The sequence below is a fragment of the Pan paniscus genome, chromosome 10 (genome assembly GCF_029289425.2).
Source record: "Pan paniscus chromosome 10, NHGRI_mPanPan1-v2.0_pri, whole genome shotgun sequence".
Classification (NCBI taxonomy): Eukaryota; Metazoa; Chordata; class Mammalia; order Primates; family Hominidae; genus Pan; species Pan paniscus.
Genome location: NC_073259.2, coordinates 14467085 through 14485709, shown reverse-complemented (window position 1 = coordinate 14485709; position 18625 = coordinate 14467085). Strand labels below are relative to the sequence as shown.

Below are 18625 nucleotides of genomic sequence, written 5' to 3'. Positions count from 1 at the left end.
AGGTTGGAAGCAAGATGGAGTCAACCATATTAGACTTCTCTCATTACTTATAGTTCTGCAAAGGTGGTTTCATATTCATGAATTATAAGACTCAACATTAAGATGTCAATTTTCCCCAAATTTATCTACAGATTCATATCAACCCCAGTTGTAACCCCAGCAGGATTTTTTTTTTTTTTTTGATACAGGGTATCACTCTGTTGCCCAGGCTGGAGTGCAGTGGTGCAACCACGGCTCTCTGAAGCCTTGACCTCCTGGGCTCAAGCGATCCTCCCACTTTAGCCTCCCAAGTAGCTGGGACCATAGGCACACGCCACCACGCTCAGCTAATTCTTAGGTTTTTTTGTAGAGACAGAGTCTCACCATGTTGCCCAAGCTGGTTTGAAATCCTGAGCCCAAGTGATCCTCCCATCTCAGCCTCCCAAAGTGCTGAGATTACACACGTGAGCCACTATGCCTTGCCCCAGCAGGATTTTTTAACAGAAATTGACAGGTTGCTTTTAAAGTGTATATGGAAATGCAAAGGACCTAGAATAGCCAAAACAATCTTGAAAAGAGATGAAAGACTTATAATACCTTTCTTCAAGACTTAATATAAAACTAGAAGAATCAGGAGTGTGTTATTAGCTTAATAATAAAGATATCAACTAAACAGAATTAAGTCCAGAAACAGAACTATATTTATACAATCAACTGATTCTCAACAAAGCTCTGATGCAATTAAGAGAGGAAAAAATAGTCAAATAATGTTATAGGAAGTCATTATATATCCATATGGGGAAAAAAAGGAACCTCAGTCCTACCTCAACTATACACAAAAATTAACTCAAAATAGATCACAGGCCGGGCACACTGGTTCATGCTTGTAATCCCAACACTTTGGGAGGCCATGTTGGGAGAAGAGCTTGAGGCCAGGAGTTTGAGACCAGCCTGGGTACTATAGCAAGAGCCTGTCTCTAAAAAAATTTAAAAATAAATTACAGACATAAACATAAAACTATAAGGCTTCTTAGAAGAAAATACAGATAGAACCCAAACGCCCATCAAAAGGGAATGAATAAGATGAGAAATACGATAGTTCCCCACCCTTATCTGCAGGTGTGCTTTCTACAATTTCAGTTACCAGTAGTCAACCGAGGTCTGAAAATATCAGATGAAAAATTCCAGAAATAAACTACTCATAAGTTTTACATTGCATGCTGTTCTGAGTACTGTGATAAAATCTTGCACTGTCCTGCTCCATCCCACCTGGGACATAAATCACCCCTTCATCCAGTGGAAACACACTGGGGACACTCCCTGCCCGTTAGTGTCCCTCTCAGTTATCAGATTGACTGCCACAGTACTGCAGTGCAAGTAACTCTTATTTTACTTAATAATGGCCACAAAGCACAAGAGTAGTAATGCTGGCTATGCAGACATGCCAAAGAGAAGTGTAAAGTGCTTCCTTTAAATAAAAAGGTGAAGGTTCTTGACTTACTAAAAAAAAACAAAAAACAAAAAAACAAAACAAAACAAACAAACAAAAAACAAAACATGTATTCCGAGGTTGCTAACATCTATGGTAAGAATAAATCCTCTATCTGTTAAATTGTGAAGAAGGGAAAAGAATGTGTGCTAGTTTTGCTGTTGCAACTCAAACTGCAGAAGTTACTGCCATGGGCCATGGTAAGTGCTTCATTAAGACAGAAAAGGCATTAAATTTGTGGGTGGAAGATATGAACAGAAACATATTCTCATTGAAGGCAACTGGGTTAGATGCTGTCTACAGCAGGGGCCTTGGAACATGTCCCCTGAGGAGAAGGGAGGGCTACTGTATTCATAAAATGTAATACTACCCCACCAAAACACAAAACAAAACCTACTACTGATACCTACAAGTTCACAGATATTACAGTGAAAGAAATCAAACAAATGCAAAAGGAACATGCTATTGACACAGGATTTTTTGGTGGTGTTCCACAGCCAGAGACCTCCACGGCCGGGGGGGCCCTACTCAAGATCAAGATTCACTCGTGACCACTGGGCTGGCTCCACCCACTGGGCTTGGCTCTTGGCTAGCGGTACTGGCCCAGATCTCACATCCACCAAGGGCAAGCCAGGTATGCTAGCTGCTACAGCAGGGCATCACCTCCAGGCACCAGCTTCATGTGAAGCTGTGGCTGGATCAGGTATACTGCAAGCAGCTTCTGCCTTGGGCACTGGCATATGAACGAAGGGAACGCAGTGGCGTCCAAAAAACTCAAAGACACCAGCAACTGCGGAACTTCAAAGGTCAGGTGCAGTGGCTCATGCCTGTAATCCTCACACTTTGGGAGCCTGAGGTGGGAGAATTACGTGAGGTCAGGAGTTCGAGACCAGCTGGGCCAACGTGGCGAAACCCCATCTCTACTAAAAATACAAAAAATTAGCCGGAAGTCGTGGCAGGCACCTGTAATCTCAGTTACTCAGGAGGCTGAGGCAGGAGAATCACTTGAACCTGGGAGGCAGTAAGTTGCAGTGAGCCAAGATCACACCACTGCATTCCAGTCTGGGTGATAGAGTGAGACTCTGTCTCAAAAGAAAAAGAAAAAAAAAATGCGGTGGGGGGTGTTACAGCATGTTACAGCTCTGGCTTGGGGAATCCCGAGGTCTGCACCCCGAAGAGTCTCAGCTCGTTTGTGTTACAGTTCATTCATTCCTGCTGTCCACAAGCTTTGCTGAACGGGGGCATGTCCCAACTTGTTCAGTCCCACCAGCCCACGGCTCCTGGGCTGGCCTGGCGCCACCACCACTTCCCATAACGTGGGGTGGCCGCCTGGTGCCAGAAGAGGGCAGGAGGGCTACAACCTTTCACCCGCTGTTCTTTTGCACCCGCTGTTCGGCAGGTCCCGAGTTCTTGTCCTGCGTCCAAGAAGAATGAGGTTACACTGACAATTGCAGAGTAACCAAGGCAGAGAGGACGTTTATTGAGCAACAGAACAGCTCCCAGCAGAGAGGGGACCCAAAGGTGGTAGTCCCACTGTGTAGCTGAGCCCGGGAGTTTTTATGGGCTCAGAATGGGGGAGTGTGTGCTGACTGGTCCATAGGCAGCCTGGAAAAAGCACCATCTGATTGGCTAAAAGGCATTGCGGGAGTTCTCACTTGGGTCTTAGATTCTACCCAGAACTGGCAGGTGAGTTTTCAGGCTTCAGGCGGTCTTTGACTCGAAGGTTGGTTTTCACCAGGGACCCGCCCGTATCTACCTAGGAATTTGTCTGCTTCCCACCACTATCAGTATCTGTCCATTTATACTAAGTTCTAAAATAGGCAAAATTAATCTATAATTAAAAAAAAAGAAAAATTCAAAAGACCAGGCTTGATGGCTCATGCCTGTAATCTCAGCACTTCGGGAGGCTGAGGTGGAAAGATTACTCGAACCCAGGAATTCAAGACCAGCTCGGGCAAAATAAGGAAACTTCATCTCTACAAAAAATAAAAAAATTATCCTAGCATGGTAGCACACTCCTGTGGTCCCAGCTACTCCACAGGCTAGCTGGGAGGATCATTTGAGCCTGGGAGGTCGAAGCTGCAGTGAGCCATGTTTGCACCATCGCACTCCAGCCTGAGTGATAGAGACTCTATCTCAAAAAAAAAAAAAAAAAAATCGGAGCAATAGTTGCCTCTAGGACTAGGAGAAGATGACTGGATAGGAGCATGAGGAAATTTTCTTGGATGATGAAAATCTTCTAAATTTTTTGATTACAGATAACAGTTACGATGCATTTGTCAAAATAAATTGAATTGTATCCTTAAGAGTTGTATATTTCGGCCAGGTGCAGTGGCTCACGCCTGTAATCCCAGCACTTTGGGAGGCCGAGGTGGGCGGCACAAGGTCAGGAGTTCGAGACCAGCCTGGCCAACATGGTGAAACCCCATCTCTACTAAAAATACAAAAATTAGCCGGACATGATGGCAGGCGCCTGTAGTTCCAGCTACTCGGGAGGCTGAGGCAGAAGAATAGCTTGAACCCGGAAGGCAGAGGTTGCAGTGAGCCAAGATCGCACCATTGCACTCCAGCCTGGGCAAGAGATCGAGACTCCGCCTCAAAAAAAAAAGAAAAAAAAGAGTTGTACATTTCATGATTTATATATTTTGCCTTAACAAGAGAAACCAGAACTTTAAACAAATATGGAACTCTTACTAGTAGGCTTGCTTCACACATCGTATGGCTTATCAGTTAAAAAATCACTTCCTGTGTTTTCTTATATGTGAATAAATGTATACATACAATGAATATAATGGGAACTTGGTTCACTCTTGGAAATAAACAATTTCCTAGCTCTGTCTGCTGACACTGAAGCAGTGACACACAAGCAGCAACAAACACAATTCGTAATCACATCTTGGTTTTTCAATACCATTTTCCACTAAAAGAACCAAGACCCCTTGGTGAAATGACTGATTCTAGGATAAGGGTAAGAGAACCACAAAACTTTTTAAAAATATACATTTGAGGCATACAAGATATTTTGATTGATACACATATACATAGTGAAGTGATTACTTCAGTCAAGCAAATTAACATATTCATCATCTCATGTAGTTATTTATTTTTTTTGGTGGTAAGAGTACCTAAAATCTACTCTCCTGGCAAAGTACCAGTATACAATACAATATTAACTATAGTCCTTACGTTACACACTAGAACATTAGAATCTAACCGCAACTTTGTACCTTTTGACCTACATCTTCCCATTTCCCCTACCCCGCCCCTGGTAACCATCTTCCTACACTGTTTCTATGGTGATTTTTTTCAAGACTCCACATACAACCGATATCATATCATATTTTTCTTTCTGTGTGTGTCTTATTTCACTCAGCATGATGTCCTCCAGGTCCATTCATGCTGAATGCTACAAGATAAAATCGGAACATCTTATGTGCCTGAAAGTAAAGAATTCCTCAAAAAATCATATGGACATGTCAAAAGGATAAAGGAGGCACCATTAAAAGGCTCCCACTGGCTGCTCAGCAGAGGCCCACACCCTCCCACAACTTCTCGGCCTCATCAGTGGGTGGACTGCATGTTCCTGTGGTAGGAAACACACCCTCCCCTCAGAGATCTGAATCTCTAATCTTGCAGGTGGGGAAGGGAGCATTTCCTTTAACTTAAGTAACTCCTTTATTAACTCTTCTTCAGCCCTAGAAGTAACAGCTCCTTTTTGTAGCTGCTTCTTCTGTATCATAGAGTCCTCTTTTAGTAACTGATCATCTTTTACTAGAAAATAATTCTTTAAATTTTTCCTGTTAAAATCGCCAATATGATATCTGTTTCTGAATGGACCCTGATTGATATAAAAACGTATCACTTCCCTTGCATTTCTATCCAAAAAAAATGCAAACTTAAATATAATCATGAGGAAATGATAGCCGCAGGAGGCAGACAAATGCCTAGGCAGATCCCCAGTGAAACCCCATCTCCAAGCTGAAGACAGTTTAAAGCCTGAAAGCCAAGCTACAAGTCAAATCCATGGACCGGATTAAAAACCTGTCTTCCCATTTGGCACATTTTTCTTTGATTGATCCCCACCTTTCACCCATTTTATATACACCTACCCTTTCCTAATTGATTTTCTACACTGTCGTGCCCACCTTTGAGTGGTGTCTTCACTTTAACTGTTTTTGCATACTCACAAACCAATCAGCATGCACTTCCCATTCTGAATCCATAAATGCCCAGACCCAGCCACATTGGGTGAGAAACCACCTGACTGCAGGGGTGGGGGACCACCTCCACCTACCACATCCCCTCTCTGCTGAGAGCTGTTCCATCGCTCAATAAAATTCTTCTCCATCCTTCTCATCCTTCAAATTGTCAGCATATCCTCATTCTTCTTGGATGTGGGACAAGAGTTCAGGAACCACCGAATGCAGATACAAACTATAACACAGGCAGCAGGTCAAGTGAGGCCTGGGGGTTTTGGTGGGGGGGGTGTCACTAGCTATGGACGGGTCCCTGGTTGGCAAAGTGACCGAGAAAAATCCTACATCAGATATATCAAACAAAACCAAAATGAAAGACATTCTACAAAACAAGTGGCCAGTACCTATCAAAATTTCAAAGTCAAGTAAGATCAATGACAACTAATTACAATGTGTGACTCTGGCTTGGCTCCTGTGATTGTTGGGAAATCGGAAGTAACTATACAGAGCATCTATTGAAACGTGATAAAATTTTGAATACAGACTATGGATTTGGTAATATTGTATTAATACTGTAGTTCCTGATTTTGATGAGAGGATGTCCTTGTTTCTAGGAAATACACACTGATATATTTAATGGTAATGGAAGTTTACTCTCAACCTGTTCAAAATAAACTAACGTATATGGAGGGGAAAAAGATGAATTTAGGTAAAATGTGTACCAGAGTTCTTTGTATTATCCTTGCATCTTCTCTATAAATGATAAATATATTAAAATTGAAAGTTACCAAAAACTATATTTAGTCCTTGAAATGTGGAAAACATGATCATTTTGAAAAGCATCTGAGCCGGGCTCAGTGGCTCACACCTGTAATCCCAGCATTTTGGGAGGCTGAGGCAGGCAGATTATTTGAGTTTAGGAGTTCAAGACAAGCCTGGGCAAAAATGTGAGACCCTGTCTCTACAAAAAATACAAAGATTAGCTGGGCATGGTGGCTTGCGCCTGTGGTCCCAGCTACTTGGGAAGCTGAGGTTCTAGGACTGTTAATTACCTTCCTCTCTTATGATTATACAGAACAGGAGGCATCCTTCCCATTTGATTTCAGACCAACAATCCTAGAACTGCTTTCTAAACAAGGTGAACAATTTACCTTGTGTGAGAGAAGGCAGTGTGGGTGTAGGTTTATTGTGTGGAGTGTGCTTGTTAATAATGAGGCTAGAAAGGAGGCAGGCAAACAAACAAACAAAAAAAAATTCTGCTCATTTCAATTTTTGCCCCAGCAAGAACCTTGAGCTCAGTTCTCAGAGGTGAGAGTTCTAACACAGAAAGCACCCAGAAAGGGCACTGAGGTCTGAGAAGCAAGGAAGTGACCCAGGTTGTTTGCCTCTGGTCGGAAAGGGAAACTACCCCTGCTTCCACTCTGACAGCAGACAAGTTAGTCAACCCACTCAATTGCATTTTTGGCCCATTCCCCATTTCCAACATGAACAGTTCCTCCCCTCCAGCCCAATGCCACTCTAGGCAGTCACCAAGAGGTAAGATTTCTGAAATCAAAACTTGAATTAACCAACAAAGGAACATCAATTCTAGAATGGATTGTAACAGGGATTTTTGTCTTTCTTCTCTGCTGTATCCCCAAGATCTATATTATATATTCTGTGGTTTTGGCACATAGTAATTGCTCAGTAAAGCTGTGTTGAGTTACTTGATAAAAAGTAAGTCAGTAGAAATAACTTAAATGCTCAAGATTAATGTCATTGGTTAAGTAGCAATGCATAGAACTAAATATTATGCTATTAAAAAGTTTATTTGTAAAGTCAAGGATATGGAAAAATATTTGATACATACATATCTTTTTGAGATAGGTTCTCACTCTATCACCAAGGCTGGAGGGTAGTGGCAAGACCATAGCTCACTGCAGCCTCCAACTCCCAGGCTCAAGCAATCTTCCAGCCTCAGGCTCCCAAGCAGCTGGGATTACAGGTGTGCACCACCAAGCCCAGCTGATTTTTTTTTTGAAAGAAGGGGTCTCACTATGTTGCCCAGGCTAGTCTTGAATTCCTGACCTCAAGTGATCCTCCTGCCCCGGAATCCCAAAGTGCTGGGATTACGGGCATGAACCACAGTGTGGGACTGATACATTTTTGAAAAAAGGAAACAACATATATTCATGAAGGAAATACACACCCTCCTGGTGAGTTTATGTATGATTTTTGTTTTGTTGTTTTCTGTGTTATCTGATGACAAATTATTTTCATTTTCAGGAAGAAAAAAATTTAAATTTTTTTTTTATTGGGGCAACATCCAACCCAGATATGATTACTACCTAGCCTGAACTGAATGTATTACTAATAAACAAAGAAATGCAGAATGGCATACAGTAGGTACAGCGTAGTGCTTGAGAGCATGGATTATGGAGACTATTTAAATACTGGCTCCATAACTTAATAGCTTGGGACCCACGGTGTTACTTAGCTTCTATCTGCTTTAATTTACTCATCTGTAAACTTGGGATAAGATACTTCCTCATAAGGTTGGTGTGAAGACCAAGTGAATTAACTATCGTTTAAAGCACTTACAAAAGTGCCGGGCACCACCGAGATATGCATCCGTTAGCTTTTATTATTATTAGACTCAAAACACTGTAGTAGTTCTAACGAGAGGGGTAAGAATCAAAAATCCAGGCACCTGCATAGAGCCAGAGAGGCACACATAGAAGCAACGTAAGAGTGGAAGCGGAATGAAAACGTGCTAAAGCCAGGTACAAGCCACAAGCGAGGGTCCACAGGAAGAAATTGTTAATTCTGAAGAGAGTGAATGCAGGAAGTTACAGGAAAAATAACATTTGAACAGAGTTTAAGAATGAGCAGGACTTCAACAAGTGGCTAGTAAGACATAAGGAACCTACAAAAGATCTTAGCAAAGGCGCAAAGATTACCATCGTATTGCTTGTTTCTTCCTACTTTGCAGAAGTAAACTCTGGCGAACAGAGGTGGTTGCAGAGCATGCTTATCAAGCAAAATACCACGAAGCAGTAAGGAACGACAGAGATAACAGTAACAATAATAATTCACCCCAAGGTACTCAACTGGAAAAAGGAAATACAGAGGAGAGGTGTTGTTAAGAAAGCCAGGACGCACATCACGGCCCCGTCGCTGCACTACTCTCGTCTAGCGGTCAACAGTGGAGTCGAGACTCGAAGCTTCCACGCGGCGGAACAGCGTCCCTCTCAGGCGGCGAACGGGCTAGGGAAGCGCCCGGAGGAGACCTAGCGTGAGAACTACGACTCCCGCGGAGCCCGAGGGCGAGCTACCTGCGTAACTTCCGCTTCCGCCACCTGCCCCTTGCACCCTCTTCACTCGAACCCTACCCGGGAGCGGTCAGGCGCGTGACCCCGCGTGACCGGGGTGCGCGGGCCGAGAGGCCCTGGAAGCGGGACTCTGGGACCCCATTGAAAGAAAGGCAACCAGAAAAGGCGAAACGACAACCTCGATAGTGATTGGAGCTGATGGAACGAGGGCGGAGCTAAAGTCCCAGAATACTGGCCAATCAGAGTTTAAGATTATCAGGGAGACCGGGAAGGGGAAAGGGGCGAAATGGTTCTATGGTCACATGCCGCGGGGTCTGGTGGGAGGAGCGGTTGCCCAGCGGCCTCTTGGCGCTTCCTGTTTCCGGTTCCCAGAGTGGGGCACAGCGAGGCGCTAGGGGGAACGCTGGCCTCTGAAACTAGCTCTGGGACCGGGGTCTGCGGCCGGCCCCTAGCTGGCCCCGTCTCCCATCCCCAGAAGGGTATTCACTGGGGATTCTGAGCTTTGGCTACTCCAGTTTCCCACGACACGTGAGTGTGAGGGGCGTGGAGGAGGAGGCGGGCTGGGTTGCGCTCACACTTAAGCGTCTGTGACAGGAGCCGGAATCGCAGTCTCCCTTGACCATGGTTCTAGCCAAAGATCTGGCTGAGGAGCCCTAAGGGTAGAATGGAGGCGGAGGCGTGAGAGCGGAGAGTCACGGAGTTCCGAAAGGTGTGAGGGAGAAAGGACTTCCAAGACCAGAGAGGGGATTTACGATATTTAGAAAGCAGGGAAAGGAAAATACCCCAAGTATGGAGTCCGTTGGAGGTGTTCGTGGATTTATTTGTAGGAGGAATTTTGGCCTGCATCACGGTGGGAGGTCAAGTGGCATCATTTGGAGAGGGTATGGCTACAAGCGCTTGGAAAGTCGGGACACTAGACAGAGCGAGAATTTCTGGCACCCTGGGAGAGGTTTGAGGGGGATGCGACTGTGGTGTGGATAAGAATGGCTGATGGACGGATTACCTTGTGTTCCTCGTTGTGGGGAGCTTCCGCTCTTGGGACATAGCCGCTACTTCCCTGAGGCTCCTCTCTTGAGTTCTTTCAGCATTAGGCCTTTTAGCCAATTGAGGCTGCTTTTCTAAACATGTAGGCTGCTGGAGAAAAAGGGATAAGGACTGCTACATCAGAAAGGAGCCAGCGGGAAGACAGTAGAAATTCCACTGGTAAATGGCCATGGCTGTCTTAACAGATGGGGAAGTGAGTGCTACAGAGGCCCAGTGGTGTAAGCTGCTTCCCAGTTGCTGGCTTAGTCGTTGGCCACCCTAATAAAGGATAATTTTTAGCATTGCCAAATAAAATAGATCTGCCGTTAGAGAATAAGAAAATTGAAAGATTTTTCAAGATCATAAAATCCTGCTCCTTATTTCCAAAGTATATAGACAAACTCTTGTACCTTGAGAATCTAATGTAGCATATTAAAAGGGGGCTACCCGGCCCTTCCATTTCATTCTCTTCCTGATTGTTGCACCCCTATAAGTTTTCCAGCAGTTATCTTTATGCCACGAATCGTCTAAATTGCCCCAGTAACTTCACACACATTTAATATTTGTGTAATGTACAGCAAGTAATTTAACAAGTAATTCTGTAAAGCATCAGTTTTCTCATCTTTGAAGTATGAAAAATTATACCTATTTTCTGGGTTGTGAAGATGAATGAACATAATCTAGGGAAAACATTTAGCGCATATGCCACTGAATTAAAGAGAAGCAGCTTAAATTTAAAGACAAGCCTTAAGCAGGAAAGAAGAATACAGTATAAATTTATTATCCTAACTTTTTGAATAATAAGCAAATGAAAGATAGTTCAACTCAGCTAATGGCTGAGGTGTTTAACCTTTCATCCCTTCCTAATTTTGTGAGATTCCTTGTTCTAATTTAGGAAAAGAAATCAACTGACAGTTTTTAATTAGGTCCTGAGAGACTGGAAAGGAAAATGGCAGGCTAAGTCAGTCTAGAAGAAGGAGTCTCCTATTTCTTTTTAGTGAGTCAGCTGGTCAAGTTGTGTGTTGAGCAGTGGGTTAACTTAGGGAAGGTGGGAGTTGGAGGTCTGAGTTCTTTATTTCACCTCCTATTCAGTCAGCTGTGTGAGGAATCACTTCCCCTTCACTTCTTAGTAGAAAAAAAAAAACCCACAGTTTTGGCTGTCTACTCTCATCTCCAAAAAATTGTTATGCGCATAGTGGAAATATACATGTAGTGGTTAAACACAGACCATGAGCTCTGGAGCTAGACTCTCTGGCTCACTCCACTAGCTGTGTCTCAGTTTTCTTACTGGTAAAATAGCAACAATAATTGTATTTACTCATAAGGTTGTGAGGATTAATTAGTTAATTAATATATGTTAAGTGCTTTGAACAGCACCTGGCCCAAGGCAGTAGTCTATTGTTTCCTGCTGTTGTGTGGTTTCAGTGCATTAAATATGTTATGAGGGCCTTGGACCTCTTGGTTAGCTATGATTATTCTATGGAAACTACCATAATATTACAGTAGAGAATTGATGTTTGGGGTACAGGAAGTCAGGTAGACAATTTCCCGGAATTTTTTGCTTTAGTGGGGTGTGGGAAATAGAAGGTCAGATGTTAGGTTGTTTAGGGGAATGGGGAAAGTGCATTCACGGCCAAGGTTGGAGCTTCCATTTTCCCATCTTCAAACTCATTAGTACCCATGAAAATTCTGCCTGTTTCAAGTTTTATATTTTAAAAATGAGGTGGAGTAAGTGGACCCGCATGAAAAAGAACTAGAGAACTTTAAAGAATATTCAAACCAAAGTCCAGACTTGCAGCGTTTTTTGTAAGTGAGAAAAGTTTAGAAGAGTTAAATCAGGAAATTGTCCGTGATACTCTTGGAATAAACAAGTAGCAATGGCCTGAGGGATCATTAACAGATACCAGAGTAAAGTGTTTTGCAAGGGTAAGTCAGTCTGTCCTGGGTATGAAGATGGATAAGAGAAAAGAAAATGTTAGGTTTTGGTGGGGTTTTTTTGCCAAAACCACAATGACCTTTGCACCAGTCTAGTAAGTTTGGGAAAGAGAGCTGTCTGTGTGTTTTCATTCCTAGAGCAGTACAAGCAGCAGGTGAATTGAATTTACTCAATTGTAAAGTGGCTTGGTGATCCCCAATTTGTTGTCATTGATTTGTAGTGTAAAAGACAACTGTACTTATTGGAAGTCTAGAAACCCTTGAGATTTGTGACCTGTAGAGGCTGAAGAGGTTTCAGAAGACTACATCAAGCCATCAAACAGTAAAGAGGCAAGGATGGCTCCACCCAAGCTGTCATCATTCTTTTTTAAGTTCTTTCATTTCCCTCTTCCCAACTTTGTAGTTTGTTCTCAAAGACTCACCTATACATTAGACTAAAAGTTATATATAAATGAATTTTCTGCTGCAGATGCTCTTGTTACAGAGATATTAAAATGTACTATGTGTTGCATATGCCAGAGAATCTTGTACTTTCTGGATAATTAAAATACCATCGATTTATTACACATTCATACGCTTTATCTCTTTCCTCTCTCTCCTGATCCTACCTGCCCTCCCCAACACACACTCTCTCCCAAAGGATGTTCCCTTTCTACAGCTGCTGGAGGACTGGACTGCTACTACTACTCCTGGCTGTGGCAGTGAGAGAATCCTGGCAGACAGAAGAAAAAACTTGCGACTTGGTAGGAGAAAAGGGTAAAGAGTCAGAGAAAGAGTTGGCTCTAGTGAAGAGGCTGAAACCACTGTTTAATAAAAGGTAAATGAGAAGAACCTTAAAGAGCTTGAGAAAATATTTATGTTAAAGTCTTTTCTTCTTACTGATTTTATTTCATAATGTGCTCTCTATTATGACATAGAGCAAATTCTCAGCCCAGTTTTTAGTTGCTGTGTGCAGTTTTCTCATCTTTCACAGAAGTGTAGCTATTTCCAAGACTGGATCCAAGAGACCAGCTTGTAGAAATTTAAGGATTATTTGACACCTACATATAATAGGACTTTAGAAATATCAGATAAACATATTTAGGCCGACACATGTCATTATAAGTGTCAGGAACCTTCAGATATATAAATCTGAAGTTGGTCCCTAAGAAACGAGACTATCCGATGAACATGGGCCCTTATTCATTGGAACATGGTTACTAACAGGCATTCTAAAAATAACTAGAATATTGAGCTATCAAGATAGCTCAAGTGTGTTTTAATAATTCATCATCAGCAATAAGGATGGTCTGTCAAGGTTATGAGTATCTTAAAATTAAACAAATATTCACTCAGCCATGACCTCAAATAAGTAAATCGAGCATGTTGTTTGTTTTGTTTTAATTAAGGAAAGGGATGCTGTTATTCCTGAGGCTGATAGCTAGTAACTCTCCTCTTCTTTCTTCCCACTTCTCTTTACAGCTTTGAGAGCACTGTGGGCCAGGGTTCAGACACATACATCTACATCTTCAGGGTGTGCCGGGAAGCTGGCAACCACACTTCTGGGGCAGGCCTGGTGCAAATCAACAAAAGTAATGGGAAGGAGACAGTGGTAGGGAGACTCAACGAGACTCACATCTTCAACGGAAGTAAGAAAACTCCCCTTCCTACCATCGATTGACTAACTGATCCCAAGTCAATCCCTCTGACAATCCTGTATGTCTTGGCCTTTTCTAGTGTCTTCAGCATATCATACGTGTGGTTCGGCACACCTGAGACTGTAATATACCACAGGATGCCTAATTCCTCTGTAAGCTCCTCTGTAAGCCACAGCTCAGGACAGTTGTGCATTAAAATCAGTGAAAAACTTATGCAAAATGAAGACTCTAGCCAGAATTGTTTTGTTTTGTTTTGAGACGGAGTCTCTCTCTGTCACCCAGCCTGGAGTGCAGTGGCACAATCTCGGCTCACTGCAACCTCAGCCTCTTGGGTTCAAGCGATTCTCCAGCCTCAGCCTCCTGAGTAGCTGGGACTACAGGTGTGTGCCATCATGCCCAGCTAATTTTTGTATTTTTAGCAGAGACAGGGTTTCACAATGTTGGCCATGATGGTCTCGATCTTTGACCTCGTGATCTGCCCACCTCGGCCTCCCAAGGTGCTGGGATTACAGGCATGAACCACCGCGCCCAGCCAACTCTAGCCAGAATTCTGTAGCCTAGAGTCCTTTTATTCACCCAAATACTTTTAATGAGTTTCACACTAGACTTAAAAATACCAACCACCACCACCACCACTTTTCATCAAATTAATCAAAGTTTACCAGTTAAATTTTAAGAGCTCAAACTGTTTTTTGCAAACTACTCAGTCTGCAAAACTTTACCCACTGATTTTTGTGCTATGGTGGTGATATTTCTTAAAAGTCATATTGCTGGAGAGGACCATGTAAGCACCTATGGTCCAATTCCCTCCCATACAGATAAATAAGTTATACAAGGTAGCTATTTACTTCTGGTAAATAATACAATAAAAAAGTAACAAAAGGGTTTGGGCCTGGGGGTCATGTGACCAGGTTCTCCTCCTGTTTCCTAATCCTGTGACTGGAAAGTCATATCACCTTTTGACCTTGTTTTGTCATATGCAAAACTAGGAGCAGAATCTTTACCTTATTCACCTCACAATTACTGAATCAAATGATATTTTGCAAAAGAACTGAACACAGTAAATACTAAAGAAGAGATATGCATTCCAATCTTAAATATCCACTCTGAATTTATCTGGGGCTAAGTTGAAATCTTAGATGGGCTTACCCCTGCTGCTCAGCAATTGTATGGAACCTCTTTTTTTGCTTTTAGAAGGTATTCAGAAAATGAATCAGTGTTAAGGTATGGATCATAATTGGTTTTGCATTGTCAGTTGCCTACCTTTCATGTTAAAAATTAAGATTATTCTTAAATGAATATCTGATTCTTGTCTTAAGGGAACACAAGTCTTTGTAAGCAAACAAGTTTAGCTTGGCATTTCTGGTATACCAAGTTCGTACTGATGAGGGTTGTTTAGTTATAACCAATTGCAATGAATTACGCAATTCTACTCTGCCATACCACCCAGATCTGCCTCTGCTTTTCCCCCACCCCATAGCTCCATTTTCCTTGTCCCTCCTCAGGTAATTGGATCATGCTGATCTATAAAGGGGGTGATGAATATGACAACCACTGTGGCAAGGAGCAGCGTCGTGCAGTGGTGATGATCTCCTGCAATCGACACACCCTAGCGGTGAGGCACCCTGTGTTGTATAAGCCGAGGGAGGAGATTGAAAGGACTGACCTGAGGTTGGGGAGAATATCCAGAGGGGACACGATACGTTGGGATGGACATTAGAAAACTAGGAGCTCAGTTTCTGTCTGTGTCAGACACGCATCTTCCATGGAAAATAGGCTGCTGAACCAGGAAGGAGCAGATGTTTTTTGGGTTTTTTATTTTGTTGGACAGGAGTCAAAACACTTAACCACCTGAATGTGTTATGCCATCTCATCATCAGGACAATTTTAACCCTGTGTCTGAGGAGCGTGGCAAAGTCCAAGATTGTTTCTACCTCTTTGAGATGGATAGCAGCCTGGCCTGTTCACCAGAGATCTCCCACCTCAGTGTGGGTTCTATCTTACTTGTCACGTGAGTATGCCTTCCTTTATCAGAACAGACCTTCCTTCCTTTTGTTTTTAAGGTCAGTAACTATATGGTGGTACATAAGCACAAATTGTATGTGTGTACGTTATGCTGTAATTGATGGGGATAACTTTTTAAATCCTCTGGCTATAAAATAATTCTGCCAGGACACAGGGCTCACGCCTGTAATCCCAGCACTTTGGGAAGCCAAGGCAGATGGATCACCTAAGGTCAGGAGTTTGAGACCAGCCTGACCAACATGATGAAACTCCGTCTCTACTAAAAATACAAAATTAGCCAGCACAGTGGCACATGCCTGTAATCCCAGCTACTTGGGAGGCTGAGGCAGTAGAATCACTTGAACCTGGGAGGTGGAGGTTGCAGTGAGCTGAGGTCGCACCATTGCACTCCAGCCTGGGCAACAAGGGCAAAACTCCGTCTAAAAAAAAAAAAAAAAAAAATTCTGACTGCAAGTTTTTGAAAAATGAGATTTAATGTTTAGTTGCCAGTATAGATTTGCATTTGGAGGTGCTTTTTTCCCCTACTGGAGGACTAGGCAATTTTTATATTATTTCATTAGATTATGAGAACTTCTAGAGAAATGGAATCATATACTTAATGGTGATTATTCTTGGCCATAGAATCACACGCTGTCACATTTTGTCTGGACCTTTGCTTCTCTTGGAACTGGTTTTCTAAGAGTTACCAGCCCCCTTTTTCATTTAGTATCACTACGCATTTTTCCTTTTCAGGGAATGTATCTTAGGAAACAGCTGACAATAAATGCAGAGGTTATCCTATCTGAGTTTTTACTATTTCCCAGTTCTTAAGTATAGATCTCTCTCTCTCTACAGGTTTGCATCACTGGTTGCTGTTTATGTTGTTGGGGGGTTCCTATACCAGCGACTGGTAGTGGGAGCCAAAGGAATGGAGCAGTTTCCCCACTTAGCCTTCTGGCAGGATCTTGGCAATCTGGTAGCAGTAAGTAACAGGGCAGCTGGTTGAATTTGTAGCCTGCAAACAAGGTTGGGTGACCAACCATCCTCGTTTGCTCACACTGAGGGGGTTCCTGGGACACAGGACATTGAGTGCTAAAACCACAGAAGTCCCAGCAAACAAGACAGTTGCCCTAGTACAAAGTAGTAAGTGGCACAGCATCCATTTCTGGCCTTGGTAAGACATTGCTGAAAGAGCAACACTGTTGACCAGATGGGCTCTTCTAAATCTGATTTAGCTTTTAAGAGGGCCTGGGTGGGAAGAAGGTGAGGCCTAATAAGAAGAAACTTTTTCTCCTGTTGCCCCAAATTGAATTTAGGCTGATTGTCAGATCTTTTAGGTTTTCTCATTATCCCTATAGAAAACCAATTCTTGCCACATTCCTAGACCATAAGTACACTTTCTCATATCCTCAAGTTGGATGTTGCGAATTATTTCCTTCTTTTTTTTCCCCCTACAGGATGGCTGTGACTTTGTCTGCCGTTCTAAACCTCGAAATGTGCCTGCAGCATATCGTGGTGTGGGGGATGACCAGCTGGGGGAGGAGTCAGAAGAAAGGGATGACCATTTATTACCAATGTAGATTGCACTTTATATGTCCAGCCTCTTCCTCAGTCCCCCAAACCAAAGCTACACAGCCAGATTTCTCAAGCAGTCTCAACTCCAGTCCCTCATCTCACCCTTACTATTGCTCTTGCTTTCCAGTTTGCTTTTGATTTGCATCTTCTCACTAGTAAAACTGCCTTCCCTTTGTTCCTTATTTTCTGTTTTTTTCTCTAGAGAGGTACAGTTGTAAGTCAGAGTTAATATAATAGGGCCTGTGAAAACAGAGGCTTTTGCATTCTCTCTTGACATCAGAAGTTACAATAGGCATATGGGCAAAATGGTGTAGCAGGCTCACTGGCCGTTTGTTTTTTAAACACATTTTCACAAGTTTTTGAGACACTGAATTTCTTTAATTAAAAAAAAAAAATGCCAAGAAACATTATTTATACAGGGTTGATTGCTTTCATGTTGTTATTCTGTACCCTATAGTAGCCTCCATGAGAATCTGGTATTTCTTGCTGCTTGGAACTACTTTGCAGTGATTACTTGGTTGCAGTCCAAGTACTCTCGTTTAGTCTGAGCCTGGAGATGTTCTAGACTTGCTTCTCCCACCTCTGGGATTAGGACAGGAAAAATGTGAAATTTCCCAATTACAGGATTATACGGTACCATCACATCATTTGTGGAAATTGGGGTGACTGTATAGCTGGGATTGGGCTAAGGATTGTGGTCTTATCTGTCCACATACAGCCAAAATGCCTATCCAGAAATCCAGTTCGTTGGAAAGGAAAATTGGTACTCCTGTGCCACAGGGGTTCCAGAAAAGGGAAGTCACTTTACCTTGCGGTGGTGGGATCCTGATGTCTTTCATCCATTTGTAGTAAAAGCTGGTAAAGCTTTTCTTACTCCTGGTTCCCTACCAGTATTTCTAAACATGTCGCACTTTCTCCACAGGCATGTGGTTTTGACCTTTTTTTCAATCTTCTAGAAAGGGAACGGAAGCAGAAGTGGGACATCGAGGGCTCTGCTGTCCTCTGCGCTGGGTGTGGAATGCTGCTGCACCTGTCCCTTCTGCTGGCTCAGGGAAGTGTCTTCTTGCCCACATTTCTGTGGGGAAAGGTTTTTAATCCTCTGATGCTTCCATCTTCCTGTTTAGGCCATGTGCCCAGAAACCTGGACTGATCTTTCTTTAATAGTGAACCCCTGGGCCACTGAAGAGTAACATGGCTCCACTGGACACAAAAGAGGGATGGAATCAACAGGCAGGGGGCCTTTTATAAGCCTTAGGAAAAGAAAATGAAACTATTTCATCTTTGGACTTTTCAATACTATTGGAGTGATTTTTTTCTTTCTAAACAGGGAAAATAATGTTACAAAAGCATCTTTTTCGTTATTTGTTTGCATCCCTCCCCCACACCCTGGTGTTTTAAAATGAAGAAAAAAACCATCACTTTTTGTACAAAAACTCTTAATGATTAAAAAACAAACAAAACATATTGGCCTTGTCA

General features: G+C 42.7%; 2 protein-coding genes across 5 annotated transcripts in view; one reads left to right on the top strand and one right to left on the bottom strand.

Moving 5' to 3' along the window:
- Window positions 1-8898, bottom strand: part of KLRG1 (killer cell lectin like receptor G1) — a 72106-nt gene extending 63208 nt beyond the window's left edge. Inside the window, exon 1 of the mRNA XM_024931291.4 lies at window positions 8755-8898. The gene's annotated coding sequence lies outside the window, so the exon portion shown is untranslated. The remainder of the gene's footprint in view (window positions 1-8754) is intronic.
- Window positions 8899-9042: 144 nt separating this feature from the next.
- On the top strand, window positions 9043-18611 carry M6PR (mannose-6-phosphate receptor, cation dependent). 4 transcript variants are annotated; one of them, XM_008960773.4, is made up of 8 exons: window positions 9280-9503; window positions 12155-12263; window positions 12574-12750; window positions 13395-13561; window positions 15076-15185; window positions 15451-15581; window positions 16430-16556; window positions 17032-18611. In XM_008960773.4, exons 3-8 carry the CDS (start codon window positions 12575-12577, stop codon window positions 17152-17154), a joined length of 834 nt encoding a protein of 277 aa, XP_008959021.1. In that variant the 5' UTR covers window positions 9280-9503; window positions 12155-12263; window position 12574; the 3' UTR covers window positions 17155-18611. The 4 variants fall into 4 exon arrangements, with proteins under 4 accessions (XP_003804579.1, XP_008959021.1, XP_034791208.1 ...); XM_063592977.1 differs by lacking the exon at window positions 9280-9503 and adding an exon at window positions 9524-9684; XM_003804531.6 differs by lacking the exon at window positions 12155-12263 and having other exon boundaries at window positions 9043-9503.
- The last annotated feature ends 14 nt before the right edge of the window (window positions 18612-18625 follow it).

Coding starts and splice junctions, on each gene's coding strand:
- M6PR (XM_003804531.6), top strand. CDS start 12,575: ATGTTCCCTTTCTACAGCTGCTGGAGGACTGGACTGCTACTACTACTC. Junction 12,751..13,394: donor AAACCACTGTTTAATAAAAG/GTAAATGAGAAG, acceptor TTCTCTTTACAG/CTTTGAGAGCACTGTGGGCC. Junction 15,186..15,450: donor GCAATCGACACACCCTAGCG/GTGAGGCACCCT, acceptor TCTCATCATCAG/GACAATTTTAACCCTGTGTC.